Source organism: Dipodomys merriami, unplaced genomic scaffold (assembly GCF_024711535.1).
Source record: "Dipodomys merriami isolate MVZ:Mamm:240054 unplaced genomic scaffold, mDipMer1.0.p SCAF_28, whole genome shotgun sequence".
Lineage (NCBI taxonomy): Eukaryota > Metazoa > Chordata > Mammalia > Rodentia > Heteromyidae > Dipodomys > Dipodomys merriami.
The window spans coordinates 7,536,819-7,563,925 of record NW_027204270.1 but is presented as its reverse complement, the minus strand read 5'-3'; the positions used below and the strand labels follow the sequence as shown (position 1 = coordinate 7,563,925).

At 60.0% G+C, this 27,107-nt stretch overlaps 4 protein-coding genes across 14 annotated transcripts; 2 read left to right on the top strand and 2 right to left on the bottom strand.

The window, feature by feature from the left end:
* Positions 1 to 4,860, top strand: Mad2l2 (mitotic arrest deficient 2 like 2). The gene is made up of 9 exons (XM_070037376.1): positions 1 to 109; positions 421 to 478; positions 579 to 697; positions 2,500 to 2,571; positions 3,049 to 3,149; positions 3,465 to 3,559; positions 3,754 to 3,827; positions 4,175 to 4,267; positions 4,440 to 4,860. Exons 2-9 carry the CDS (start codon positions 439 to 441, stop codon positions 4,479 to 4,481), a joined length of 636 nt encoding a protein of 211 aa, XP_069893477.1. The 5' UTR covers positions 1 to 109; positions 421 to 438; the 3' UTR covers positions 4,482 to 4,860.
* A 133-nt stretch (positions 4,861 to 4,993) lies between these two features.
* On the bottom strand, positions 4,994 to 12,731 carry Fbxo6 (F-box protein 6). 3 transcript variants are annotated; one of them, XM_070037373.1, is made up of 6 exons: positions 12,648 to 12,731; positions 9,378 to 9,672; positions 7,135 to 7,261; positions 6,321 to 6,416; positions 5,512 to 5,647; positions 4,994 to 5,426 (listed from the first exon to the last, which is right to left on the bottom strand). In XM_070037373.1, the coding sequence occupies exons 2-6, from the start codon at positions 9,640 to 9,642 to the stop codon at positions 5,190 to 5,192; spliced, it is 861 nt and encodes a 286-aa protein (XP_069893474.1). In that variant the 5' UTR covers positions 9,643 to 9,672; positions 12,648 to 12,731; the 3' UTR covers positions 4,994 to 5,189. The 3 variants fall into 3 exon arrangements, with proteins under 3 accessions (XP_069893474.1, XP_069893473.1, XP_069893475.1); XM_070037372.1 differs by having other exon boundaries at positions 12,460 to 12,722; XM_070037374.1 differs by lacking the exon at positions 12,648 to 12,731 and adding an exon at positions 11,564 to 11,827.
* A 1,020-nt stretch (positions 12,732 to 13,751) lies between these two features.
* Positions 13,752 to 19,904, bottom strand: Fbxo44 (F-box protein 44). 9 transcript variants are annotated; one of them, XR_011375570.1, is made up of 8 exons: positions 19,141 to 19,227; positions 18,209 to 18,494; positions 15,975 to 16,075; positions 15,719 to 15,814; positions 15,508 to 15,643; positions 14,536 to 14,714; positions 14,321 to 14,434; positions 13,752 to 14,230 (listed from the first exon to the last, which is right to left on the bottom strand). XR_011375570.1 is itself a non-coding variant. In XM_070037366.1 (7 exons), the coding sequence occupies exons 2-6, from the start codon at positions 18,471 to 18,473 to the stop codon at positions 14,539 to 14,541; spliced, it is 774 nt and encodes a 257-aa protein (XP_069893467.1). In that variant the 5' UTR covers positions 18,474 to 18,494; positions 19,827 to 19,904; the 3' UTR covers positions 13,752 to 14,434; positions 14,536 to 14,538. The 9 variants fall into 9 exon arrangements, 8 of the variants coding, with proteins under 8 accessions (XP_069893467.1, XP_069893468.1, XP_069893465.1 ...); XM_070037366.1 differs by lacking the exon at positions 19,141 to 19,227 and adding an exon at positions 19,827 to 19,904 and having other exon boundaries at positions 13,752 to 14,434; XM_070037367.1 differs by having other exon boundaries at positions 13,752 to 14,434; positions 15,946 to 16,075.
* Positions 19,905 to 19,930: 26 nt separating this feature from the next.
* On the top strand, positions 19,931 to 25,987 carry Fbxo2 (F-box protein 2). Its single transcript, XM_070037363.1, has 6 exons — positions 19,931 to 20,097; positions 23,279 to 23,653; positions 23,779 to 23,908; positions 23,987 to 24,082; positions 25,238 to 25,376; positions 25,621 to 25,987. The coding sequence occupies exons 1-6, from the start codon at positions 20,076 to 20,078 to the stop codon at positions 25,753 to 25,755; spliced, it is 897 nt and encodes a 298-aa protein (XP_069893464.1). The 5' UTR covers positions 19,931 to 20,075; the 3' UTR covers positions 25,756 to 25,987.
* The last annotated feature ends 1,120 nt before the right edge of the window (positions 25,988 to 27,107 follow it).

Below are 27,107 nucleotides of genomic sequence, written 5' to 3'. Positions count from 1 at the left end.
CGCCGCTGTCGCGGGTTGCGCGGGATTCGCGAGTAGTCGTCGGTTCTCGCCTGTGGTGGTCACCGAGCTGAGCCCGGGTGGGCGCCGAGGCCGGAGCTGGTGCCGAGAGGTGACCTGGCTGGGCAGAGGGCGGGACTTCTTCCCCCTCGGCTGCGTTTTCCCATCGTCCTCCCCTGCGCCCCGGGCCCTGCGCCTCCAGCGGTTTCCCTCCGCGTCCGCGGCTTGTTTTTTGGGGGGCGCGGGCGACTCAGCGGCGTGCGGGCAGCCGGGGGACTGAGGCCGATCGCGGTGCGGCTGATGCTCCCGAGCGGGAGGCCGGGGACGAAGGGGGCCCGTGGCTGCGGCGGTGCCGCGTGAAGGGGCGTCGGGGCGGGACCCGCGGGCCTGCGCCCGGGGCCGCTGGAACCTTCCCCTGCCCAGGCCCCGGAGGCGGGAAGAATGACCACGCTCACCAGACAGGACCTCAACTTCGGCCAAGGTAGGGAGACGGGACCTGCGGTGCGTGTCTGGGCGGGGGTCCTGCGGGAGCAGGGTCTGGGCTGCGCGGCCTCGCCCACGGGCTTGCGCCTCCTCTGCAGTGGTGGCCGACGTGCTGTGCGAGTTCCTGGAGGTGGCCGTGCACCTGATCCTCTATGTGCGCGAGGTCTACCCGGTGGGTATCTTCCAGAAGCGCAAGAAGTACAACGTGCCGGTCCAGGTGAGCCCCCAAAATCTCGGACTGTAGAGGGGGGAGTTTTTGTTGTTGTTGCCGGTCCTGGAGCTTGAACTCTGTGCCTGAGCTTCCCTGCCTGGCCTGGCTTTGAACCCTGATCCTCAGCCTCCTGATGGAGGTGGATTTTTCAATAACTCTAACACTTTAAGGCCTCTTTCATTTTTGACAGTCTCTGATGGCTAGACAGCCTCTTACCCCTCATCCCCAGCTTCTCCTTGCCTTCTCCTCTACCTTAAGGAAATTCAATTGCGCGCGCACACACACATGTACTGGGGTTTAAACTTAGGGTCTTGTGTTTTTACCAAGACTGGCGCTCTTATCACTCATCTACAGCTCTACTTCCAGTACTTAGGTGGTTAATTGGAGACAAGAGTCTCACCTAGTGAGATGCCAGAGGCAAAAATGCCTGTAATCCTAGCTACTCAGGAGGCAGAGATCTGCCGTTCAAAGCCAGCCCAGGCAGGAAAGGCCATGAGACTCTTATCTCCAATAAACCACTCAGAAAATCGAAAGTGGGGCTGAGGTTCCAGTGGTAGAGCCCTAGCCTTGAGCTGAAGAGCTGAGGGACAGCACCCAGGACCAGATTTCAAGCCCCATGACCAACCAAAAAATAAAATAAAATCAAAAGACAAAATTATGATAAGCATGCTGCTCATCTCCACTTCCTAGAAAGGTCTCCTTAGCAGGTATTCAATTAATTTAGCATAGATAACCACTAGGTATTGGGAGGTAGGAGGAGCTTAAAGGATGTACAAGGAAAAACAAGTGAGAATCAGCACCTATTGAGCACTAGGTACTAGGTACTGTGTGTAGGTACTTCATTTAATCCTCTCTTTTTATTAGATCACCAAGGATAAATTAAGGGATTTGCCTGATGCTATATGGGTTTTGTGTGTGTACATGCATGTGTTGGTCCTGGGGCTTGAACTGAGTGTTATCCCTGAGCTTTTTTTTCTCAAGGCTGGAGCTCTACCCTTTGAGCCATCATTCCCCTTCTTCTTTTTGGTGGTTAATTAGGGATAAGAGTCTCATGGGCTTTCCTGTCCAGGCTGGCTTTTGAAACTTGATCCTCTGATCTCAGCCTCCTGAGTAGCTAGGATTACAGGCATGAGCCACTTTGTTGAGCACTTAATGTTATTTTATTTTGTGCCAGTATTGGAGCTTGAATTCAGGGCCTGGGTGCTGACGCTTAGCTTTTTCGCTTAAGCCTGGGGCTCTACCACTTGAACCTCAGCTCCACTTCTGTCTTTTGTAGTTAACTGAAGAATCTCAGGACCTTTTCTGCCAGGGCTGACTTTGAACCTCTGTCTTCAGATCTCAGCCTCTTGAATAGCTATAATTACAGGCGTTAGCCTCCAGTGCTGAGTACCTAATGCTATTATGATTATTTTTTGGTTCATTGTGGGGCCTGAACTCAGCCTGGCACTGTCCCTCAGTTCTTCAGCTCAAGGTTAGGGTTCTACCACCTGAGCCATAGCACCAACTTCCAGCTTTTTCTGCTTATGTGGTGCTGAGGAATCGGACCCAGGGCCTCATACATGCAAGAAAAGCACTCTACCACTGAGCCACCTTCCCAGCCCCCCAATGCTATTTTAAATGCTAATGTTGAGACTAAATTTTTGTCTTTAAAGTTCTCTTCACACGGGTAAATGCATAGTTGTTAGTCCAATAGTTCTGGGTCTCTAAGGCCGGCAGTCATAAGGAGCATCTGGGCCAAGTGGTAGGGTGGAAGGGACTGGTATTCTCCACTGTGCTTGGGCCTCAACAGTGTGTGGGATTGTATACAGATGTCCTGCCACCCGGAGCTGAATCAGTACATCCAGGACACGCTGCACTGCGTCAAGCCACTGCTGGAGAAGGTGAGGGGGTGCCAGGCCCTTCCTGACCCCAAGTCCTTCCTTCCATGCTCATCTTCCCACTTTTGGGTGGAATAAAATGAGGGCCATTCAAGGTGCCTATGGCTTAACCCCCTAAAGCCCATTTCTGCACTCTGGAGACCACTGCAGCCAGTAACAAGGCTTGGGTGTGTGAACCCTATCAGGACACCTTGGGCCAAACCAGGAACTTGGGATATGTGGGATGGCTCAGAACATTCTGGATTCTTTCCATGTGTGTCCCATAAGTTCTATCTGAGCTCCTGTCCAGTCCAGACTCACCTCTGAGACTTGCTGGGCCATCCTCGGGGTTCCGCATCCTCTCCTCCCAGCCTGACTTCTGGTGCCCAATGTAGCAGTGGTCAGCAGCTGAAGAGGGTAGCAGGGGCCCCTCCCCAATCTTCCCTGGGTAGGGGGTGGGCCCTACGCCCAGCTTGGGAGTCTAGGTCCCTACCTTTGCAGAATGATGTGGAGAAAGTGGTCGTGGTGATTCTGGATAAAGAGCACCGCCCAGTGGAGAAGTTCGTCTTTGAAATCACCCAGCCCCCCCTGCTCTCCATCAGGTACCCCCACACCTTAGAATGCGTTAGCTGGTCTGCTGATACTCTTATGGTTAAGGCAGGCCACTGGAGCCAACCTCCCTCTTCCCACTGGCTGTGTGGCTTTAGGTAACCCTGTCTCCTCCAGGCTTGGGGACCTGGTGGTGGTATGAAGGGCTGGGGGTTTTGTCCTGCGTCTCCCTTGAGGGAAGGCGCTCAGCATCTCCCCCTCCATCCCACCTGAGGCATGGGGCTGGCTGGTCCTCAGAGGTGCTGTGGGGTTCTGGGCCCATGCTGGGGCAGGTCATACTGAGCCGTGAGTCTGCTTCCCCTTTCTAGCTCAGATTCCCTGCTGTCCCACGTGGAGCAGCTGCTCCGAGCCTTCATCCTGAAGATCAGCGTGTGTGATGCTGTGCTGGATCACAACCCCCCAGGTGTGCTCATCGCGCCCGCAACCTCATCCCTTCCTCCCTGCCCTTCAGAACCTAGGCCCACCCCTCCAGAAAGCTGCAGCCTTTCCAACTGGGTCTTCCCAACCCTTACAGCGCACTCTGGGGCTTGCAGGTGGGGAGGGAGGTAGGGAGGGCAGATGGGAACAGGCAGGGGCAAACCAAGCTCTCCTCCCCAGGCTGCACCTTCACAGTCCTGGTGCACACGAGAGAAGCTGCCACCCGCAACATGGAGAAGATCCAGGTCATCAAGGTGAGAGGCCACAGGCTGGGGGTCTCTGTTCTAGGTGGTCTGGATGCTGTTCGTGACAGTGCCACCAGGCCAGTGCTGCGTCTGAGCATCTAAAACCTATGGGAGCCCAGTGGAGCCATGTTTGGCTTGCCAGCTCGTCCTGGCTGTGGGAAGGGGAACTTGTGGTTCCAGCAGTGGTGCTGCTCTAAAGCAGCTCAGGGGTCCAGGGTCACCGGGGCTCCTGGAGGAGTCTGGAAGGAACATGTCTCCCTCTGGAGTCCTGGGACCCCACTCTGCCGGGAGGGGTGGCAGAGCCAGAGCTGGCCTGGCTCCAGTCCCCACCACACCTCAGTCCTGCCCACTCCTAGGACTTTCCCTGGATCCTGGCAGATGAGCAGGATGTCCACATGCACGACCCCCGGCTGATACCCCTCAAAACCATGACGTCAGACATCTTAAAGGTGAGAGGTAGGGGGACAGAGCAGTTTATTTTAGGGATGCTGGGATGAGGGCCGGATGCTCAGACTTGGAAACACCACTGGGCCCACAGCACCTCTCCCCAGGCCTGCTAGAAATCCAGACCTGTAGAGTGGGCTCCTGCTTATCCTCCAACCCTGGCTTTCTCTCTCCTAGATGCAGCTGTATGTGGAAGAGAGAGCTCATAAAAGCAGCTGAGGCTGCGCCTGCAATCCACGGAGGCCACGCTGTGTGTCACTGGGGTCCCCAGCCCAGGGCAGGGACCCTGGCTCCCTGACTCCAAGTGCTCTTATTGCCCCTGTATGGCGCCTTCTCCCCACAGGGCTGCTCAGGTCGGCTTGCCATGGTGGAGGAGAGGGCTGGGGAGGTGCGGTTGGGGGAGGGAGGGCGCAGCAGTGAGGGATGCTGGGCCTGCAGGTTCTTACCTGGTGGGGGAGGGAGGCAGTGAGGGATGCTGGGCCTGCAGGGCTCACCTCCTGGGGTTCAGTTGTTCACACTGTGCATCTCAACTACTGTTCTGTGAGGTGTTTCAATAAAGGGCCCCAAGGGCTGATGGCTATGTATAATGAGTGAGAAGGCAGGTACAGCCATGTTAACGGGCGGGGCGGGGCGGGGTGGGGCGGGGCGGGGCGGGGCGGGGCAGGGAAGGGGAGGGAAAGCTCCTCCCTGAGACCCAGTAACCCCCACCTCACTGCAAATGCCACCCAGGCTGGGTTTTCCTGAAAATATTTATTTCAACAAAGCATCAGCAAATCACCACAAGCTGGAGGTTTCCCAAGCTGGACGGAGGCAGGGCTCCTGGGGCGGGAGGCCCTGCTGAAGGCTGGAGCGCCATCTGCCTGGAGAGGCCTTTGGCTGACTAGGACAGAGGCTGGGAGAGACGACGGCAGAGGTGGCTGTGGCTGCTCACGGCCTGTGGAAGCGCAGCGGGAAGAGCGATGGGCTGTCCTCCGTCCCCCGCCGCAGCCTCTCGGGCCTTGGAGGGGCGGGGGCCGGGTTCCTGGCTGGTTTGTAGCTGATGATGATGCTGCTGTTGGTGACACGAGGGCCGTACCAGCCAGCCCAGAACTGGGTGTCCTGCCCCCCGTGCTGGAAGAGGATGTGACGGACGCCTGGTGGGTAGTCTGAGAAGGTGTGGGAGACCTGGGGTGGGGGCGAATGGGAGGAGCAAGTGAGCACAGAGAAGGAGTCTAGGAGAGCTGGTTGGGGTGGGGGTGGGGGTGCTTACCTCTTTCCAGGTGGCATCGCTCCACTGTTCAATGGTCACAGGTGGGGGCTCGAAGGACGCCAAGACGATGTAGTCGGCCGAGGCCAGCTGCACCCGGAGGTGGTAGGTGCAGCCACAGTCTGCCCGGGCCGCAAACCTGGAGAGGACAGAGGACAGGGCTGAGAGCGGTGTCCCTGCCTGAGCTTGCTCCCTGCGCCCTGCCAGGCCCTGGGACGCAGTCTACCCACAAGGTCCCTCAGTCACCCACCTGAGAGGGACACCCTGCGGGCATTCAACTGACATGACTTTACATAGCCAGCCATGTTCCCTAAACACTACAGTGGGCCTGGGCCTCATGAGAGGCGTGTGTGGGGCTCAGACAGACAGCACCACAGCTGGTGTGGCTCTTCTCAGAGCTGGCCATGAGGCCTGGCTGGACCTGGGGTCCCCATTTGCTGGCCAGGCACTGGTGCAGGCTTAGCACATGTGCAACCCTGGGGGCACCCCCAGCACTACAGCAGTGATTCCTGGGATAATCAGGGAGAAGGCTGGGAGGCCAGAGTTGTGTTCGTGATGACCCCTGGGTAGACCTCTGTTCAGCCCCACACTGGCTAATGTACGCTGCTGACTGTGTGGGGGAGGGCGGGAGCAGCAAGGACTGGCTCAGAGGATTGGGCTATGGGGCAGCCCATGCCCAGGACAGCACTGGGCAGAGTGCATTCTGGATTCTCTGAACCAGTGGCTGGTGTGCGTGCGTGCGTGCGTGCGTGCGTGCGTGCGTGCGTGTGTGTGGTAATGTAGAGTTGGGGCCAGACAAGAACCCCACTCACCAGTCTTTCACCACGATGTCAGGCCGCACTGTGTCCATCAGCTCCTCCCAGTAGCCCTCGGCTTTGAGATCCACCAGCTGAGACTTGAGGCACATTCTGAGGGCAGAGGGCAAGGCTTGTGTTTCCAGCCGAGTGAGGCAGGCAGGCTGGGCAGCCCTTGGGGACCAGGAAGGCAGTTCCAGGGGACCCAGGGACCCCCCCCCCCCTTCATCACTGCAGGACAGGCACTGGCTGCAGTTTACCATCTATTTCCCTGGACCTGAGCCACTGGAAACTGGAGCAGCAAGTCTGGCCCAGCTGGGTCTGGGCAGCATTTGATCCAGGCCAAAGCCTCAGTTTCCAGGGCCACATACAGTCAGTCCCTTCGGTGACTCAGCCCCATCAAAGACAGCTGTGGACACCCTGCCCTGCTGTAACTGCCCAGTGCGCTCCTGCTGCTGAGGACAGGGGACCAGGTTTAGTGGCTCCAGTTAGCCGTGGGCACTGGTGTGTTTGGGAGCCACCTGCCTGAGCATCAGGCCTTGATTTGCCTAGGACAAAGGTAGGTATCCTGGCACTCTGCCCTCATTTCAACTTGTATTTTGTCATGGGGCTTGAATTTAGGGCCTGGGCACTATCCCTGAGTTCTTTTTCTGCCATTTTGGGCCACAGCTCCGCTTCCAGCCTTTTCTGAGTAGTTTATTGGAGATAAGAGTCTCAGGGGGACTTTTCTGCCCAGGCTGGCTTCAAGCCACAATCCTCAGATCTCAGCGTCCTGAGTAGCTGGGATTACATGTGTGAGGACCAGCGCCCAGCTCCAATTTCTTGGTCTTACTCAAAGGATGTGACGAAGTATTTCTTGACTTTGGGGTCGGGGAAGTCAGCGCCATGGTCTCCTGGGAGGCTCTCTACCTTCCAGTGGTGTCCCCCATTGGAGTCAATTCGCCAGGACGCCATGTCCTCTAGGAAAGACAAAGATTTCTTTTAGTATTATTTGAGCTGGTCCTGAGGCTTGAACTCAGGGCCTGGACACTGCCTTTGTGCTCACTTAAGCCACAACTCTATTTCCAGCTTTTTGGTGGTTAAATGGAGATGAGTCTCAGATTTTCTTGCCCGGCCTGGCTTTGAACCATAATCCTCAGATCTCAGCTTCCTGACGAGCTAGGATTACAAGTGTGAGCCACTAGCACCTGGCCCATAATGCTTAGTATCATTTTCATTGTTTTGTACTTCGGGGAACCGCGGGTCTTGCACATGCTCAGCAGGTGGTCTATCATGGAGCGCCAATCCCAGCTCGCCTGGGAGAAAGCATGGCCAAGTGAGCAAGGCTCACTGTGGTCAGATTTCTGGGGTTATGGTCCCCTAGGGGTTAGTCTGCTTGCTCCTTCCAACAGACTATGACTTGCTACCTCTCCTGCTCTGCCCCAAATGGTCCCGACTCCTAAGGTACAGTTAATATCACTTTCATCGTCACTGTTTGGCAATACTGGATTTAAATTCAGGGCCTTGCTAGGCATGTTCTCAACTTGAGCCACTGCTCCAGCTGTGTAGCTGCAGACACCGACAGAAACCTACAGAAACTCTCCATCCAACTTCCTTCCATGTTGCCTTGGTACAGAACTACCGAGTCTGAGATGGAGCTGAAGGTGCTCGCCGGAGTTTTCCCACACACAGACCACCTGCTCTCCGGCGCCCCCCAGCGTCGGGAAGGAGACCTAGGAGACTTCTGGGCTGAGGACTGATTTGGCTCCCCATTGACAGACCCCCTCTTCCTGGGTGGGTGCCAGGTGGGGTTACTGGAATCCCCTGGGCTAGTGCTCACAGAGGACCTGGCAGGAGGCTCAGGGGTGTCCTGTTCAAGGCCCACCCTTCCACCAATGTGCTCTAGACCAAGCACACCATTACCTGGTGCATTTCCAAACCACTCCACCCATCTCCACAACTATTTCCTTGTGCTCTGGGAGTTTTCCAGTAGAATTTCCAGAAGCTGGGCTGGTCTACGTTTAGGTTAGGGAAGGGCTGACTGGCTGCATGTGGGGCCCAGTGCAATGCCACTACATCCTGGCTCTCAGGTGATGGAACCAGGCAGCTGCTCTGTGGAGTCAGGCAGGAGGGGACTGATCCCAATCAGCCAGGACCAGAGCTCTGTGCTCAGCAGTGCGGCTCTCCAGGAAGTCATTTGCAGGGTTGGAGCATGCTTTGTAGCTGGTGGAGCTCATTGTCAACTGTCACCAACTCCCAGGGGCCCAGGGAGAAAAAGGGAAATTGACCAAAAGGGTCTTGAACACAGACTAGGCCTTGTACTCTCTACTGCACAGGATGTAGTAGGTGCTGAATGGAGGAAGGCAGGAAGGGGCAAACAGACCATTCTAGGTGTGTGTGTGTGGGGTGTCTCACACTGCAGCTGCACTCACCTGTCACGCCTCCCTTCACCTACTGCAACACCAGAGGTGGGGAGACAATGACTATGAAGCCTCAGCCGAGAACCTGGCGCAGAAGCCCAGGATAAACCCCAGGCAGGCCCAGTGCCCGCGCCTCACATCTGTAATCTGAACTACTCAGGAAGCCAAGATCTGAGAATCACAGTTCAAAGCCAGCTGGGGCAGGAAAGTTTATGAGACTCATCTCCAATTAACCACAGGAAAAGCCTGAAGTGACGCTGTGGTTCAAGTGGTGAAGTGCTAGCCTTGAGCAAAAGGAACCCAGGGACAGGTGGATCTGTGATGTGCCCTGAAAAAGCGTCCTTGTCACTCCATGGGGTGACAAGATCCACTGTGCCCAGAGAACATGAGGTCTGTAGCAGAGGGAAAGGGTAGGTGCCTGTCACTGTCCTGGTGGCACTTCTCATACTAGGTTATATAACTCATAACTACATTACAGGAAGTGCTACGAGGACAGTGACAGGCAGGGGCACTGTTTCTGGATGAGTGGTCAGGGTAGATCTCTTAACTGACCTGAAGAATTAAGGAGAACCAAGGGAGCTTGGTAGGAGTGAGGGGCATGAGACCATCCCAGCAGGTGCAAAGGCCCCGAGGTTCAGGAAGGAGAAAGGACCCATGCTGTGGCAGTGCACCCCACCTTCAGCACAGGGGTTGCGCAGGAGATTCCTTTGCAGGCTGCGCAGGAAGTAGAAGATCTTCCAGTCGGCCACAGGCTGGTCCCAGTCCCGGGTGATGAAGCCGTCACGCACGCACTTGCGCTTCCAGAGCGTCACCAGGTCGATGAGGTCCCGCCAGAGGCTGCAGACCGGGCGGCAGCGCAGCAGCAGCTGGCGGGCGGGCACGTGCGTGAAGAGCTCCAGCAGGATGTTCTCGGGGAGCTCGTTGATGTTGATCTTGGTCATGGTGGCGGTGGCTGGGGGTCACTCTCAGGCCTGTGGGGACAGCAGCAGTGAGCCGAGAGCAGGGAGCAGTACTAAGGTGTGCATGTGCACCCAATCCTAGAGATACAAGTCTTAAAGCTGGGCTCTGGTGGCTCATGCCTATTGAAGTAAGGAGGTCAGGTCTGGCCGGTGCCATATTGGCCACATGGTGGATTGTAGGGTCTGAGATCTAGTCTTTATGCTAGGGGAAGAAAACTTCCTATCACCTGCCTCCCAGGTGATGGGGGTGCCCAGATCCCTGGAGGCAGGAATGGGCACTTGGCTGATAGGTTACTAAACTTGTTAGTCCAGTGCCTGGGACTGGAAATTTCCTGTGGATCTGTGTCCGCCCCCCCCCCCCCAACCCCCTGGCGACCTACTTAGGCCCGGATAAGCCTAGAGGCAATTACACGATGCCACGTGTCTCCATGATTATCTCCTGTGTCCTGTCTCTGCCCCGTCTCCAGGCTCATCTCCAGCCATCATGGTGTCCCAATTCAGCTTTCCATTGGAGCTAACTTGGATTGTTGGTATTGTTTTGTTCTTTCCTCTTTAGCCTGTTTCCTAGCTGTGTTATGTGTATTTGGGGACTTGCAGACCTTTGTAACAACTGGCTGCCTGCAGCCTGTTAACTGTATAATAAAGACTCCAATATTTCATATTCCAAAAATGTGGCTACTGGGATAATTCACCTTACAACACTATAATCCTAGCTACTCAGGAGGCTGAGATCTGAGGATCAGTTCAAAGGCAACCCAGGCGGAAAAGTCGCCATGAGACTCTTATCTCCAAATAACCACTCAAAAATGAAGTACAGTTGTGACTTGATTGGTAGAATGCTAGCCTTGAGCACAAAGAGGCTCAGGGACAGCGCCCAGGCCATGAATTTAAGGCCCACAAGTGACCAAAGGGAAAAAAGTCTTAAAGCCCTTCTGCTATCCTAACTAGGCATAAGCCAGTAATGACCAGCCGTTGGGAGGTGGAGGCAGAACAATCAAGAGTTCAAAGCTGCCGGGCGCCGGTGGCTCACGCCTGGAATCCTAGCTACTCAGGAGGCTGAGATCTGATCATCACGGTTCAAAGCCAGCCCGGGCAGGGAAGCCAGTGAGACTCTTTTAATCTCCAATAAAGCACTAGAAAACCGGAAGTGGCACTGTGGCTCAAGTGGTAGAGCGCTTGCTTTGAGCTGAAGAGCGCCAAGGACAGTGCCCAAGCCCAGAGTTCAAGCCCCATGACTGACCAAAAAAAGAATTCAGGGCTGGGAAGGTAGCTCAGTGGTAGAGTGCTTGCTTTGCATGCATGAAGCCCTGGGTTCAATTCCTCAGCACCACATAAACAGAAAAGGCCAGAAATGGTGCTGTAGCTCAAGTGGTAGAACACTAGCCTTGAGCTGAAGAGCTGAGGGACAGTGCCCAGACCCAGAGTTCAGGCCCATGACCGGCAAAAAAAAAAACCAAAAAACAAAAAAAGAGTTCAAAGCCAGCTGAGACCACAAGGAACTCCAGTTTTTACATTAAAAACAAAACAACCTAGCTACTCAGGAGGCTGAGATCTGAGGATAACAGTTGGAAGCCAGCCAGGGCTAGAAAGTCTATAAGACCCTTCCTTATCTCCAAGTAACTACCAAAAAAGCCAGCAGTGAGTCTGTTGCTCAAGTGGTGGCATGCTAGCTAGCCTTGAGCAAAAATGCTCAGGGACAGTGCCCAAGCTCGGACTTCTAGCCCCAGGACCAGCACAAAATAAATAAATAAAATGTTAAAAGAGCCTTTTGAAGCTAGTTGGATGCCCGGTAAGATTTCCTAGAGGTGACACAGTGGGGTACAAATTCCTTGAGGGCTTGGTGATGGAGATTTTCGCTGTCAGAATACCAGGGCTGGGAGTGTGGCTTAGGTAAAGTGCTTACCTAGCATGCATGAAGACCTGGGTTCCATTCCTCTGTGCCACAGAAAGAAAAAGCGCTTGTGGCAGAGTGCTAGCTGTGAGCAAAAGAAACTCAGGAACAGTGCCCAGGCCCCGAGTTCAAGCCCCAGGACTGGCAAAAAATGAAAATACAAAATACAATTATCCACTGCTCACCTAGTGTAGCTCAATCACACATTCCTCCAGCCTGGCCTGGGAAGGCCAGGAATGTGGCTGTACGAGCTCCAGGACTAAAGTTCCGCCTTGGGTGAGGTTTGGGATGAGACAGGGAGGGTTTTACCTGCATCTGGCTGGTATGGAGAATGTGGTCCACCTCTGTGGGGCAAGCTTTTCCCAGGCTCTTCTGAGGGTGCAGACAGGGCCCAGAGGAAGCTCTGTCTGGTCAATCCTCAGGGCCAGAAAAAGGATCTTAGGTCCCTGTGGCTATGCTAGGGAGGGACAGGAAATAGCTTCGTAACAAGTGAGATCAGACCACTTTAAAGTGTTGACAATGCACAGGGAAGCGGAGGCTCTCATCCTCAATTAACCACCAAAAGCAAGCCAGAAGTGGAGCTGTGGCTCAAGTGGTAGAGCCCCAACCAGCCCTGCGTGAAAAAGCTCAGGGACAGCGCACAAGTCCTCAGTTCCAGCCCTAGGATCGGCACACACACACCTGTGGAACTAGGTCCCGGGGCACCCCGGGGGCCAGGCCGGCCGCCCGGGGTCCCCCCCCCCCATCCCGTCCCCACCTAGGAAGCAAACGTCCCGCCAGGTCCCGGGCCCCGGCCTGGCCAGGCCTCGGCGCGCCGGGCGGGTCAGCGGCCGACGTCTCGGGCGGTTCCGGGTGGCCAGCGGGGTCACGCGCGCACGGGCCCGCTCCCTCCCCCCCCCCGGCCTTACGGGGCCCAGGCTGCGGGCGCTCGCCGCCGCCGTCCGCGATCCGCGATCCCCCGGCGCGCGGAGGCCGGTGGTCCCGTTACCGCCCTCCGCCCAGGGCCAGGCCCGCAGAGGGCGGAGGGCCGGGCGCAGTCGGCGCCCCGCCCGGCCTCGACCCTGCCCCGAGCGTCGACCCCGCCGTCCCCGCCGACCTGCGACCCGGGCGGGTGGCGAGAACCCGGGAGACACCGCCGCTCGGGTCGGCCTGGGCCTCGGCGGTGCGGTCCGCAGTCGCCCCGCCCCGGCCTCCGCGTCACGCGCCCCGCCCGGCGTCACGCGCCCCGCCCCCGCCCCCGCCCGGGGCCTCGCGACACCCGAGCCCGGGCCTTCACGGAGCCGCGCGCCCGGGCCTCCCCCCGAGCCCCGCGCCCGGGCCTCCCCCCGACCCGCGCGCCCGGGCCTCCCCCCGACCCGCGCGCCCGGGCCTTCCCCCTGACCCGCGGGCCCGGGCCTCCCCCCGAGCCTCGCGCCCGGGCCTCCCCCCGAGCCTCGCGCCCGGGCCTCCCCCCGAGCCTCGCGCCCGGGCCTCCCCCCGACCCGCGCGCCCGCCGCTGCGGCTCCGACTTCCGCTCCTGCGTCGGCGTGCGAGGCCGAGAGGCCGCCCTGACCCCGGGCGCGCCCGGCGCTGCCTCCGCCGCGCCCTGCCCGGGCCGCGGGGACTCGGAGGTGAAACCCTCCCGTCCCTTCCGGCCGCCACCCCGGGGCTGCCCCGGCTGAGCACCGCGCCGCGCGCCGCGGTCCAGCCGGGCGCGGGCCCTGCGCACCCCGGCCCGGTCCGCACGCTGACCGTGGGACTCAGGCACAGCCGGGCGCCGGCGGCTCACGCCTGTCATCCTAAGCTGCTCCGGAGGCTGCGATCTGAGGATCGCGGTTCGAAGCCAGCCCGGGCAGCAAAGTCCGATGAACCACCGGCAGACCGGAAGTGGCCTCCCCCGCGGTCACTCGGGCTCTGGGGAAAGCGTGGCCAGTAGGAACTGGTGCCAGGGCTGCCCAGAGAAACCCACGCGCCGCCGGCCCCTCACAGCCAGAGCTCGGGCGTGTGTGGGATGCCCGGCCGGGAATGGGGTTGGAGACGTGGTCCAGGGGGTAGAGCGCCAGCCAATGCGAGGGAGCATCAGGTACCGAATGAGAGTCCCGGTCTTGGCCAAAAAGAGAGGACAAGGACCATCTGTCTGCCTGTGGTTCCGGTGACCTGTCACCCCTGCCTGTGTGAAGCCCCCCACAGCCCGTGCAGACACAAGCCACGGGGCACCAGCCCACTGAGAACACCTTTTATTTGGCCACATGCAGTGGGGGAGGGGCTGGCATGGCGGGCCTGGCTGGGTGGGCAGGGAGAAATGGCAGCCCCTCGGGGGACTTGGGACTGCTGGCCCTCGTTTGCGGGATCCCCTTTTCCCTTTCTGTGGCTGCCACTTCCTGTGCGCCCACACCTATCCTGCGGCCCAATGCGGGATTCCTAGGGAAGCCCTGCCCTGCGTTTTGGAAGTACTAGTCTGGCTCCCCCTGGAAAGTCCTAAGCAGGACCCCACTCACTATCCCAGGCCTGTCCTGTGCAACTCGGGAGCAGGTCTGAGCACCAGGAGGGAGCTCAGGGGGACAGAGGACAGAGGGGTCGGGGGAACCACCCCCAGATCCGCCTGAGGCATGGGGTCACCAGCCAGCATCTGCCACAGGTTTGCCCCATGTCCTGCCGTCTCCTGCTTCAGGGGCTCCAAAGGGCACAGGGGACAGATCCCTGAGGGGGGAGCAGAAGGCACACACAGGGATGTGGGCTGGCCTCCAGGCTTGGGGAGCTCTCTCACAGCAGCCTGGGGGACACATTCACCTGCCTCCCGTTTCATCTCTTAAGGGGGCCAGCATCAGATCGGGACCTTGGTGGAGAGTGGGGGCCTCCGGCATCTGAAGGCTGACCAGACTGACAGGCTCCACAAAGAGGCAGCTGAGGGGGGGCGGGCAGGAGGTCAAACTGGGAGGTCTGGGGATAGCTGGCTTCCAGCCCTCCTTCTTCTTAAGGCAGACTCTTCTCTGACAGCTGCTCACCATTCAGAGCTCGGTGGATGGGGATTCAGGGGGTGTCAGGGAAGCGGGGGCCCGATGGTGATGCTGCTGTTGGTGACCCTGGGCCCGTACCAGCCGGCCCAGTAGTGAGTGTCCACGCCGCCGTGCTGAAACCAGATGTAGCGGACGCCGGGTGGGTAGTTGGAGAATGTGTGGGAGACCTGGGGGCAGGAAGAAGGAGGGAGAGGGTCAGATGAGCTGGCCCCAAATGGCCAAGGGAGCAAGAAAAAGGCTCTGTCCTCAAGGCTGGACCTGGGTCAGCAGGTGCAGTTTGGGGCTTAGCTCTGTGGTTGTGGGCAGGTCATTTTAGCTCTCTATGCCTCTGTTTTCTCATCTGTAAAATGGAGCCAATACCAGGTGTGTGTATGGGTTTGTTAAATTGAACTAAAATTAGTTATTTTTTTTAAGTCTATTATTGTGGCTGCAAATGTGGTCCTAGGACTTGAACTCAAGGCCAGGGTGCTATCTCTGAGCTAGCATTTTACCACTTGAGCCACATTTCCGCTTCTGGCTTTTTTGGCCAGTCCTGGGGTTTGAACTCAGGGCCTAGTCACTGTCCCTGAGCTTCTTTTGCTCAAGGCTAGCACTCTACCACTTGAGCCACAGCGCCACTTCTGTTTTTATTCTGTTCATATAGTACTGAGGAATGGAACTCAGTTCATGCATGCTAGGCAAGCACTCTACCACTAAGCCACCTTCCCAGCTGCCCTCCCCCTCCCTCTTCCCCCCAGGAAGCTTCTTATTACTAGTTCACAGATGAAGTGAGCCAGGCTCCGGAGTTCCAAAACCCAGATGCAAAAAGGCAGAGCTTAGAATTGACCCTTGCACTGACTCAGCAGTCTCTCTTAGGACCCTGTCCCGCCTCTTTGCGCCCCCCCCATCACGCCCGCTCAGGGCACACCCGCCCTCACCCCCCCCAGGGCCTGCCCAGCCCCTCCACCTGCCCTAACTCACCTCCCTCCACTTGGCATCGCTCTTCTGCTGGATCATTGCAGGGTCGGGCTGGAAGGTCCCCAGTGGTGCGTGAGCGGAGGACAGGAGCTGAACGCACAGCTGGTACTTGGACCCGCAGTCTGGCCTGGCTGCAAACCTGCAGACAGAGGGAGGGGATGGGGGCGGGGGGGGTGGAGTGTCTGAGCCCCCCTCCCCTTGCCCGGGCACTCACCAGTCCTTGACCTCGATGTCCGGCCGGGTGTTGTCCATCAGCTCCTCCCAGTACCCTTCGGCCTTGAGGTCCACTACCTGGGACTTGAGGCAGGTGCTGGGGAGGTGGAGGGGCACGGGGCTGGGGCTCAGCAGCAGGAACTGGGAGCTAGGCTGCTCCTCCCCCAGGCCAGAAGCCCTCAGGGTGTCTTAGGCATTCCCCCACTCCCCGAGACCCCCAGATCTTACTAATAAGATGTCACGAAGTATTTCTTGACCTGGTCATTGGGGAACTCCTTCCTCTGGTCTTTAGAGAGGTCTTCCACCTTCCACTCGTCCCCTCCATTCACATCCAGGCTCCAGAACTCAAAGCCTTCTGCTGGGAAGGCAGAGTTCCCCATGCAGGATGTCCCCTTGCACCCCCTTTCCACACACCCCTTCCGTCCTCCCTCTCCGCTCCAGAAGCCCCGACAAGCTGCCCTCTTGCCCTGTGGGCCACCGAATGGACAGGCCCCACCCCAGCATCAGGTGTTTCTTGTGTCCGGGGCACTAAGAATAAGTACCAGGCCCCTTCTGCATGGAGGGTACAGCCATGGGCCGGACAGACTCGTGTCTCACAGAATCCAACAGTACTGGGCTGTGTGTCCCTACATAAACTGCTTTTCCCCTCTGAGCTTGGTCTTTTCATTAAACAGAACAAAATCTAGAAAACTTGATACAAAGTGCCACAGGATTTTAGCTTTTGTGGACCACAATTCTCCTCCACTTCTTCTTTCTTCTTCTTCTTCTTCTTCTTCTTCTTCTTCTTCTTCTTCTTCTTCCTCTCTCTCTCTCTCTCTCTCTCTCTCTCTCTCTCTCTCTCTCTCTCTCTCTCTCTCTCTCTCTCTCTCTCTCTCTCTCTCTCTCTCTTTCTCAGTGGTACTGGGGCTTGAATGCACTGACTTTCCAGGCAGGTGCTTTTCTACTTGAGTCATGCCACCAGTCCCTTTTTACTTTAGGTTCTTCCTCCTGAGTTGGTGGGATGATAGCCATAAACTACTACACCCCGCTTTTCACTGGCCTGAGGTAGGTTCTCAGTAACTTTTTTCTCTAGGCTGGTCTATTGATCTCTGTTTCCCAAGTAGCTGGGATTACAGAAGTGAGACATTACTGCTGGCCTTGTTTTGTGTTTTACAACCCTTTAGAAACATAAAACTAGTCCCTAGGCTAGATTTGGCTGGTGGACTATAATTTGCAAAATGTTGGTGAAGAGCTTGGGTGCTGGTGAGTCCTGGCAGACAGATCCCTAAAACTCTGGAGCCATTTTTTTGGGGGTGGGGGTGGTCATGGGGCTTGAATTCTGGGCCGAGGCGCTGTCCTTGAGCTCTTCAGCTCAAGACAAGCACTCCACCACTTTAAGCCACAGTGCCACTTCCAGTTTTCTGGTGGTTATTTGGAGATAAGAGTCTCACAGACTTTCCTGCCTGAGCTGGCTTTGAACCATGATCCTTAGATCTCAGCCTCCTGAGTAGCTAGGATTACAGGTGTGGGCCACCGCCACTTGACTTGGAGCTCTTTTCAAAATTATTTTCTCACTCTTCATGCTAGAAAGAAGTCTTGGGTTTCCCAGAAGCAAGACTGCCATCTGGGACAGTCTCAGTAGACCTAACCCTGAAATCAGTGAATGAGGCCAACAAAACATGGCTTGCGCTAGGCACTGGTGGCTTACCTCTGTCACCCCAGTTACTCAGGAAGCTGAGAGCTGAGGATCACAGTTCAAAGCCAATCCAGGCAGGAAAGTCTGAGACTCTTTATCTCCAATTAACCAGCAAAAGGCTGGAAGTGGTAGAACTCTAGCCTCAAGTAAAACAAACAAACAAACAAACAAAAAACCCTCAAGGACAGTACCCAGGCCTTGAGTTTAAGCCCTAGGACTGACACAAAACCAAAAACAATCCCCCTCCCCCCTGGCTCTGATTTGTGTCTTGGGCATTCCCTATTCTAGGAAGGACCTGGAAGATCTAGTCTCTTTTTTTGGGGGGGGGGAGCTGGTACCAGGGTTTGAACTCAGAACTCAGATCCTTGAGCTTGTTTGGCTGGTGCTTTATCAACTTGAGCCATGTCTCTAGCCTGGCTTTTCTTTTCTTCTTTTGTTTCCTGGCTGTTATGGGGATAGAATCTGGAGTCTGGCAGACTATTCTACCTGGGCTGGCTTCAAACCTCAATCTTTCAACTCTCAGTGCACCATGAGTAGCCAGGGTGGCAGGAGTGAGCTATTAGTACCTAGCTGGGAGAACGAATCCAGAAGTGGATTAGTTGGCCTCAGTTTACCCATCTGAAAAAATGGATGCAGTAATGAATGACCTCTAAGTTATCGTGAGAAGTGTTTAGCCAGCCAAAGGCCCTGGCTCACCTTGGCAGTTCAGCAAACATTAGCTGCCCTCATGGTGTGAGTGTGTGTGTGTGTGTGTGTGTGTGTGTGTGTGTGTGTGTGTGGACGCGCGTGCGCGCCGCCAGGCCCTCTGCACCCCACCTTCAGCACAGGGGTTGTGCAGGAGATTCCTTTGCAGGCTGCGCAGGAAGTAGAAGATCTTCCAGTCGGCCACAGGCTGGTCCCAGTCCCGGGGGATGAAGCCGTCGCGCACGCACTTGCGCTTCCAGAGCGTCACCAGGTCGATGAGGTCCCGCCAGAGGCTGCAGACCGGGCGGCAGCGCAGCAGCAGCTGGCGGGCGGGCACGTGCGTGAAGAGCTCCAGCAGGATGTTCTCGGGGAGCTCGTTGATGTTCCCCACCGCCATGGCCCGGCCCGGACGCCCCTCCTGCGGGAGCGGAAGGCCCGGCTGAGGCCCGTGCCCGGGCGTCCTCTCCCCCGGCGCCCCCGGCGGTGGCGGCTCCCCGCGGCCCCGGGGCCGTGCCGGGGCGGCGCACGGGGCAGGAGAGCCGGGAAAGGTGAGCTCCGACCTCCACCCCCCGCTGGCGCCCCGCAGCACAGCCCCGGAGGAGCGGCCCAAGGTCACGCAGCCCGGCGGAGGGAGGAGCCCGTCCCGAGGCGGCAGCCCTTCTCCGTCCGGATCCGCGTCGTTGAGCCGAACGCAGCGGGGCCCAGCCCCCCGCCCACCCCGAACGCGAGCTGGGAGATGGGCGGGCGCGGGCCAAACCCCGACCCCGCACGGTCCGAGAGAAAGCGATCCGCCCACCTGGGACTGGACCGAGGGCGGGCGATGGGGAAGGGCGCCCCCTCCGGCCTCCCTACCCCCCGCCCCGCACACCGATGGCCACCCCCAGCCCGCGTACCCGGCCGCGCGGGGCAGCGCAGCCCCGAGCCCGGCGGCTTGGGCCTGGTTGGTGCCGGGCCTCCCCGGGAGTCTCGCACTGCGGCGGGGACGGCGGAGCCCGCCCCGCAGGACCCCAGCCTGCGGCGGACGCCCCCTGCCCCGCGCTCCCCACAGCCCACTCGAGCGTTACCTACGCTCAGCCTCCGCTTCGTGATCCCGCGGGGCCCGCGGGGCTGCAGCTGTCAAGGCCTTGGGTGACCGAGGATGCGGCTGGGCCCCGCCTCCAGCCCCGCCCCGCCGGGCCCCGCCTTCAGCCCCGCCCTCCACACCTCTGGGCCACGCCCCTCACACCGCCGAACCCCGCCCCGCACACTGTTGGGCCCGCCTCCAGCCCTGCCCCATACAAGCAGGACCCCGCCTCCAACCCCGCCCCGCATACCTCCGGGCCCCGTCTCCAGCCCCGCCCCGCCTCCAGCCCCGCCCATCGCGCAGCCGGGCCCCGCCTCCAACCCCGCCCCGCATACCTCCGGGCCCCGCCTCCAGCCCCGCCCCGCCTCCAACCCCGCCCCGCGCACAGCCGGGCCCCGCCTCCAACCCCGCCCCGCACACCCACCGCCGGGCCCCGCCTCTAGCCCCGCCCCTCGCACTGCAGGGCCCCGCCCCGCGAGGCGCGTTTTCCCTCCCCCCCATCCCAATCGGGTCCAAGGAAAATTACCCGGGTCGGGGGCGGGGCGGAGGGAGCCGCTTTATCCATCCTAACTCCGCCTAGGCCGGCGCCCCGCATCCTCCGCGAGCCCCGAGCTCGCCCTGACCCTCCGCCCTGCAGGCACCCTTGGGGCCCACCCACCCTCGCCAGTTTAAAAACCGACTCCTGACCTTTCCTGACCTCCTGGTTCTTCCCGGGAGCCGGCAGCCTCGGGGGTTCGCGGGTGCGGGGTTGGCGGGGCGCGGGGCCAAGGGCGGGGCGGGGCGAGGCGGGCGCGGGGCCTTTAAGAGGCGCGGCCGTCGGGACCCGGCCAGACGCGGGCAGCGCCTGGGACTCGTCGCCGGCCGGGACTCGCGGCCCGCAGCGCTCGGCTCCTCCTTCTCCTCCTCCTCCTCCTCTAGCGACCGCGCTCCGCAGCGATGGACGGAGACGGGGACCCAGGTAGCTGCCGCCTGGATCCAGTCGCCCCAGAGCGGAGGGGAGACGGGGCAGGCGGGCGAGCGCCCCAAAGAGGGTCCCCGAGATCCGGCGCGCAAACTTCCTCGCGCGTAAAGCCCGGGACGCAGCCCCGGAGCGCAGGCTTCCGTGCGGTGTCGCGGCCAGGCGGGGGGCTTGGAGAGGCGACCGGCGGGAGTGAGGACTCCTGGGGCCCAGAAATGGCCTCGGAGGCCTCCCGGCTTCCAGAGGGTGCGGGGCCTCCTCCCCCTCCCGCCCCAGGCGTCTGGGATGGAGGTGCCTGCGAGGTTTTTCTTCCAGCAACTTCTTCCATATGCCAGCTCCAGCCTCGAGCGCTTGGATTCCTGTAGGCTTTTGGATTTACTCCTGGCCTCGAATCCACCCATCCCAGCCTCCCTCTCCTGGGCTTCCCTCTGGAGGGGCTGCCCTTAGGCTGGGGGGCGGGCATGCGCAGTGAGGACCATGCTAGGGGTGAAGAAGAGTCTGGGGCTGGCCTTGGCCAGTGCCCTGGGCTCTCCGGGACTGCCCAGTCATCTTTTCTGGCACCAAAGACCCCCTCCATGTCTCCAGTAGCCCGCTGGGCCTGCTGAGTCAGGGTGAGGACAAACCGGCCTACCCATCACCCACACCCCGAAGTGCATACTTAGGCAACCAACCCTTTCTCCAGTCCTGAAACCCCAGCTCCCCCCTCCCCTCAGTCTGGCCCCCATGCAACTGGGGCACCAGAAAGGGCTTGTGATTTTTCCCAAGGCCTAGCTATTCCCTGGACTCCCTGGTCCGCTCCAACCCAGGTAAGTGAATCAGCCCAGAGGCCGCTTTCAGAGCCAGATAACTTTCCGACAGCAACAATGTGGGGACTTGTGTGGGTGAGAGTGGGGGCTGGGGCCCGTAATCGGATCTGGGGCCTCAGCGCCAGGCCTAGGGGCCAGAGAGGGGACCGAGGGAGGTGCACCTTTCGGGGAGCATCAGGTGTCCAATGGGGCCAGGGCAGGGCAGGAGTGGTGTTGGAACGAGAAGACACTGGATCTCAGTCCCCAGAGAGCTGTGAGCAGCATTTCCCCTCGGCAGCCCAGGGTCTGCCCCCTGCCCACTCCCTAACAGCCACTCCCTTGGCTGTCCAGGGTCCTCTGGAATTCCTCCTCCCTGGGTCTGGGAGCGAGGGGTAGCCTCCAACCCATCCAGAGTGGTTCTGTGAATCCTCCCCTCAGGTTCTCCCTCCTGAGATACTGGTAACTTGGTATCTGTTTACTCAAGTCTTAGGTGGCCCAGATGAGGTGGGCTGGAATCCAAGAGCAGGTCCCGTGGGCCCAGACATCTGCCCAGGTCTTGGGATGAGAATAGCCTTGCCTTTTCCGCTGGGGACTGTGTTCTGAGGACCACAGCATCATCCCAATGCCCTGGCACAATGGTCACCCCCCCTTTCATAGGTGAAGAAACTAGGGGTCAGGTATGGGAGAATGAGGGGTGACATATTCCTTTCCCAAACACCTGTACATCTCTCTGACCGATGACCGCTCCTTGGCTCCTGAGCCATACAGAGTGGCCAGCTGGGGAGAGTTGGGGCTCCCGGTCTTGTCCTCATTTCTCCCCAGTTCTTGGGTCCTCTTGTCTCCTTCCCTAATCCTGGCAGGTCAAACCTTCCACAAATCACATACCATTTCACCCACAAAATCAAATTCATAACCATACCTATTCATTCAATGATTTTTTCTCAGGGTTTGCACTTGGGACCTTCCACTTGCTCCGTTTGCTTACTCTGCTGTGACTCTACTGCCTGAGCCACACCTCCAGCCTTGCTTTTTGCTGATTATTTTGGAAATGGAGTCCAGTGGATTTTTTTGGCCCAGGATGGCCTCAAACTGTGATCCTCTCTCTTTCAGCCTCCTGAAGTAGCAAGGATTGCAGGCATGAGCCACCTGTGCCCAGCCTCAATGAATTCTTTTGTTGGCACTGTGACAAAGTTGGCCTTGGAGCCAAACTCTCTGGGTGCCAATGTAGACTTCAGCCAGAGTTTTGTGACCACCTCCCCCCCTCCCCGCAGTCCTTTCACCTGTCTGTGCCTGATTCCTCATTGGTGAACACAGGGGCACCCTGGAAGGTGATGAGGTATGAGGATGTAAGGAGCAATTGAAATGCTTAGAACAGTGCCTCACGTTTGCTAAGATCCCAGTAAGCATCCTGGGGAGGAGGCAGTTCTGATCTTCTCCAGATCAGGCCACCCCTTGAAGACCAAGGCATTTATGAGAGGATTGCACCCAAGGACAAAGATAGGAAGCCATTTTACTGCCTTTGAACCTGGACTTAAGAGGGGGCAGGGGACTGGAAAGGCATCTGGAGGAGGGGAGGGGAGCAAGGGCCTTGGTGGATTGAAGTATTAGAACAATGCTAGAGCCTGGCATGAGTGGCTCACATCTGTAATCTTAGCTCTTCAGGAGCTGAGATCTGAGGATCACAGTTCAAAGCTAGTCTGGGCAGGAAAGTCTGTGAGATTTTTTTTTTGGGGGTGGTGGTGGTAGTACTAGTCCTAGGTCCTGAATTCAGGGCCTGGGTGCTGTCCATTAGCTTCTGTACTCAAGGCTAGTGCTCTACCACTTGACCCACATCTCCACTTTCAGCCTTTCCTGCTTGAGCTGGCTTTGAACCATGATCTTCAGATCTCAGCCTCTTGAGGAACTAAGATTACAGGTGTGAGTCCACTTAGTGCCTGGCTGCAGTGAGACTCCTATCTCCAATTAGTCACCAAAAGAAGCCAGAAGTGGAGCTGTGGCTCAAGCTGTAGAGGGCTAGCTTTGAGCACAAAAGCTCAGGGGCAGCACAGTTCAAGCCCCAGGAGTGTCTCTCCGCCTCCTCACCACCGAAAAAAACAGTAACATGCTAGAGTCATCTGCCATCAGTGATGTCAGGATCCCTTCTGTGGTGTGACCTGAGAAAAGCCACCGGGCCTCAGTTTCCTCTGCCGGGGTCTGGGGGGGGGGAGGCAGTTGAGTCATTTCTTCAGTATGAGGGGAGCCCATCTGGGGGTCTGCCTCTTGGGTCTCCTCCCTGGGCCCAGGCCCCCCCCCCCATCGCAGAATCTCTGGTCAGTTGTGGGTGAGGACGGATCTAGGGTTTGCCGTGGGGTCAGGCTAGGGGAGTCAGAGCCTTCCCCCACGACCCCCGCCCGCAGAGAGCGTGGGCCAGCCGGAGGAGGCGAGCCCGGAGGAGCAGCCCGGGGAGGAGGCGGCGAGCGCCGAGGGGAGCGCGGAGGAGGAGCAGCCCGGGGAGGAGGCGGCGGCGGCGGCCGCGTACCTGGCCGAGCTGCCCGAGCCGCTGCTGCTGCGCGTGCTGGCCGAGCTGCCCGCGGCGCAGCTGGTGCAGGCCTGCCGCCTGGTGTGCCTGCGCTGGAAGGAGCTGGTGGACGGCGCCCCGCTGTGGCTGCTCAAGTGCCAGCAGGAGGGGCTGGTGCCCGCGGGCGACGCCGACGACGCGCGCGAACACTGGCAGCACTTCTACTTCCTGAGCAAGCGGCGCCGCAACCTGCTGCGCAACCCCTGCGGGGAAGGTGAGGCCCGCGGGCGGGGCTGCAGCGTGCCCCCCATCATCCAGGGGTCGCGCACGCGCACCCCATTCATGGCCAGGACCCCCGCGGGGCCGCTGACCCGGGCGGGGTCTGTCCCGTCTCCGCAGAGGACTTGGAAGGCTGGAGCGACGTGGAGCACGGCGGGGACGGCTGGAGGGTGGAGGAGATGCCCGGGGACGGCGGCGTGGACTTCATCCACGACGACAGCGTGAAGAAGTACTTCGCCTCCTCCTTCGAGTAAGGGGGAAGGGAGAAGGAAGGGGCGCGGGCCAGGGGGAGGGGGCGCCACCCCCACCCTGACCCCGGTTCCCGCAGGTGGTGTCGCAAAGCGCAGGTCATTGACCTGCAGGCTGAGGGCTACTGGGAGGAGCTGCTGGACACCACCCAGCCGGCCATCGTGGTGAAGGACTGGTGAGAGGCGCTGGGGCGGGGCCAGGGCGCTGGGGGCGGGGCCAGGACGCTCGGGGAGGGGCCAGGGTGCTGGGGCGGGGCCAGAGCGCTGGGGGCGGGGCCAGGGCGCTCGGGGAGGGGCCAGGGCGCTGGGGCGGGGACAGAGTGCTGGGGGCGGGGCCAGGGCGCTCGGGGAGGGGCCAGGGTGCTGGGGCGGGGCCAGAGCGCTGGGGGCGGGGCCAGAGCGCTGGGGGCGGGGCCTGGGCCCTGGGGGCGGGAGGCCAGATTTGTGATCACTTAATTTTTTTTGGGGGGGGGGGCAGGCTCAGGGCCTGAACTCTGGGCCTGGGCGCTGTCCCTCAGCTCTTCAGCTCAAGGCTAGCGCTCCACCACTTGAGCCACAGCGCCACTTCCGTTTTATCTGTGTATGGGGTGCTGAGGAATCGAACTCAGGGCCTCATGCATGCGAGGCAAGCGCTCTACCACTGAACCACTTTCCCAGCCCTACCTATTTTTTTTTAATTACTGAACATTAGTTGTACGCATGAGTGCATGCACTGTGTTCAACCTCACCCCCTCTATCAGCTCTACAATCTTTAGGAAAAAGTGGACCTTCATCTTCTCTCCTGATATATATTTGTTTATTTATTTTCTTAGTTATTTGTGTGTCGGTGCTGGGGCTTGAACTCAGGGCTTGGACACTGTCTCTTAGCTTTTCCACTCAAGTCTGGAGCTCTCTCACTTGGACCACAGTTCTGTCTCTGGATTTTTGGTGGTTAATTGGAGATAGGACTCTCATGGAATTTTCCTGCCTGGGCTGGCTTCGAATCTCAATCCTCAGATCTCAGCCTCTTGAGTAGTTAGGATTACAGACAGGAGCCAGTAGCGCCCTGCTTCTCCTGCGTTTTGAATGTTAGCACATTGGTGTGTGTGTGTGTGTGTGTGTGTGTGTGCGTGTGATCAGTCCACCTTCCCAACAAAACGTGGTTCCGTGCCTTGACTGGGGTTTGGATCTGGGGCCCAGTCCCTTCCTTTTCTGATTTCTTTATCTGGGAATCGGGGGTCACCGGTTGAACGTTGGCCGGGCAGGGACGCTGAGCTGACAGGATGGAGGGCAGGTCCCAGAGGTGCTCAGCAGGGGCTGCTTCGTCCCTGCCCTGCCCTCCCCTCTCCCAGGTACTCGGGCCGCAACGACGCCGGCTGCCTGTACGAGCTCACGGTGAGGCTGCTGTCGGAGCACGAGGACGTGCTGGCCGAGTTCAACAGCGGGCAGGTGGCCGTGCCCCAGGACAGCGAGGACGGCGGCTGGATGGAGGTGAGGCCGTGGGGGCGGGGCCGTGGGAGCCACGCCCACAAAGAAGCTCTCCTCCGGGGGGCTTGCACGGGGCGGGGCCTGTGGCGTAAAGGGCGTGGTCTTAAGGTGAGAGCGTGACCTCACCGGAGGCGTGGTCTTATAAGCCAGTGCGGTGAGGGCGGGGACCGTGGTGGGGGCGTGGTCTGCGCGGGGAGGGCGTGGCCTCGGGACCGGGGGCGTTGACTCACTCTCTTCGTCCTCCCAGATCTCGCACACCTTCACCGACTACGGGCCGGGCGTCCGCTTCGTCCGCTTCGAGCACGCCGGGCAGGACTCCGTGTACTGGAAGGGCTGGTTCGGGGCCCGGGTGACCAACAGCAGCGTGTGGGTGGAGCCCTGAGTGACCCCCCCCCCCCCCGTCCCCCGGCCGCCCCGGAGGCCGAGGCCGGGAGCTAGGCCTTAACTTAGTGGGTAGTGCATCCTCGCCGGCCCCCGCGGGGGGAGAGGGGTTGGCTGGGGGGAGACCGAGCCCCCCGCGCGTGCGACCCGGGCCGTGGGCCCGCTGCTGACCCCGCGCTCTAGCCCGCGCCTGCCTGCGGGCGGCGCTCAATAAAGGCTATTTGTCCAAGGAACGAACGGACGGACGGACGGAGAGGCGCTGAGCGGACGCCTCCCCTTTGCACCCCGTCTCCTGAGGGCCCCTGGCCCGGATGGAAAAGTACTTGATGGGGTTCCAGCGGATCCCGTTTCCAGGGGCGCCGGGGCCTGGGCAGCCGCGGACAAAGGCTGGGATTGTGCGGCTAAGGGGGGGGGGGCGGGGGCCTGGCGCCTGCCGGGCACCGAGCTGCCCGGACCCGGGCTGGGGGGGGGAAGGCTGCGCCCCGGGGCCCCCTCCGCTGCCCCAGCGCTGGGTAACGACCGGATCCAGCCGGGGGCCTCGGCCTGGGCGGCCTGGGCGGCCTGGGTCCTGCGCTCAGACCTCCGGGGACTCGGCTGAGCCGCGGCGCAGCCGGGGGGGGGGGGTCCTTCCCCCATGCGTTCCTTCCCTCCCGGGATTCGAACCCCCTCCCTCCCCCGTGTGGGGCCCTGGAGCGAAGGCAGGTGTCCCAGGGGAGTGCCACCCCTGGGAGGTGTCCGGGGGCCCTGGGCTAATGGGGCGCAGGGGTGGGCATGGCGGTCCTTCCCTGGTGTGGCGAGGCCCGCCGCGCCCCGGAGGAGGCTGGCCAGGGCAGTGGGGAACTGGGAGCAGGCCCGCCCCAGGCCCGGAGGTCAGGGGGTGCTGGGAGGGGGAGGGCTCTCTGAATGGGGGGATCCCCTGGGGGGTGGGGAGGGGAGCTGCCAGGGCTCCAGCTGGAGATTGGCAGCGGGAGGGGAGGGGTGGGACGGGGGAGGGACAGGCTGGGGGGCGCGGAGAGGCTGACCCCGACCAGACACCCCAGGCTGGGTGTTGTGCCTCGAGGCTGCTGTGGCCTCTGGGGGGGGGCAGGGACCCCACCGAGGAGATCTGGGGGTGGCCCTCGGGCTGCTGCCCCAGCACCTTTCACTGGAGGGACAGTGGACATGGAGCCGTCCAGGCGCCGGCCCTGAGGCCGGGGTCTCGGGTGTGAGGCGCGTCCCCCCCCCCGAAGGCTCACCCCCCCCCCCCCCCGCTGCGCGGCACACACGGGGCACACGGACGGGAGACACTCGGGGCCAGGGACACACAGAGCCCCAACCCAGGGGCATCAGCTCCTCTGTGCCCCAACCCCTGGC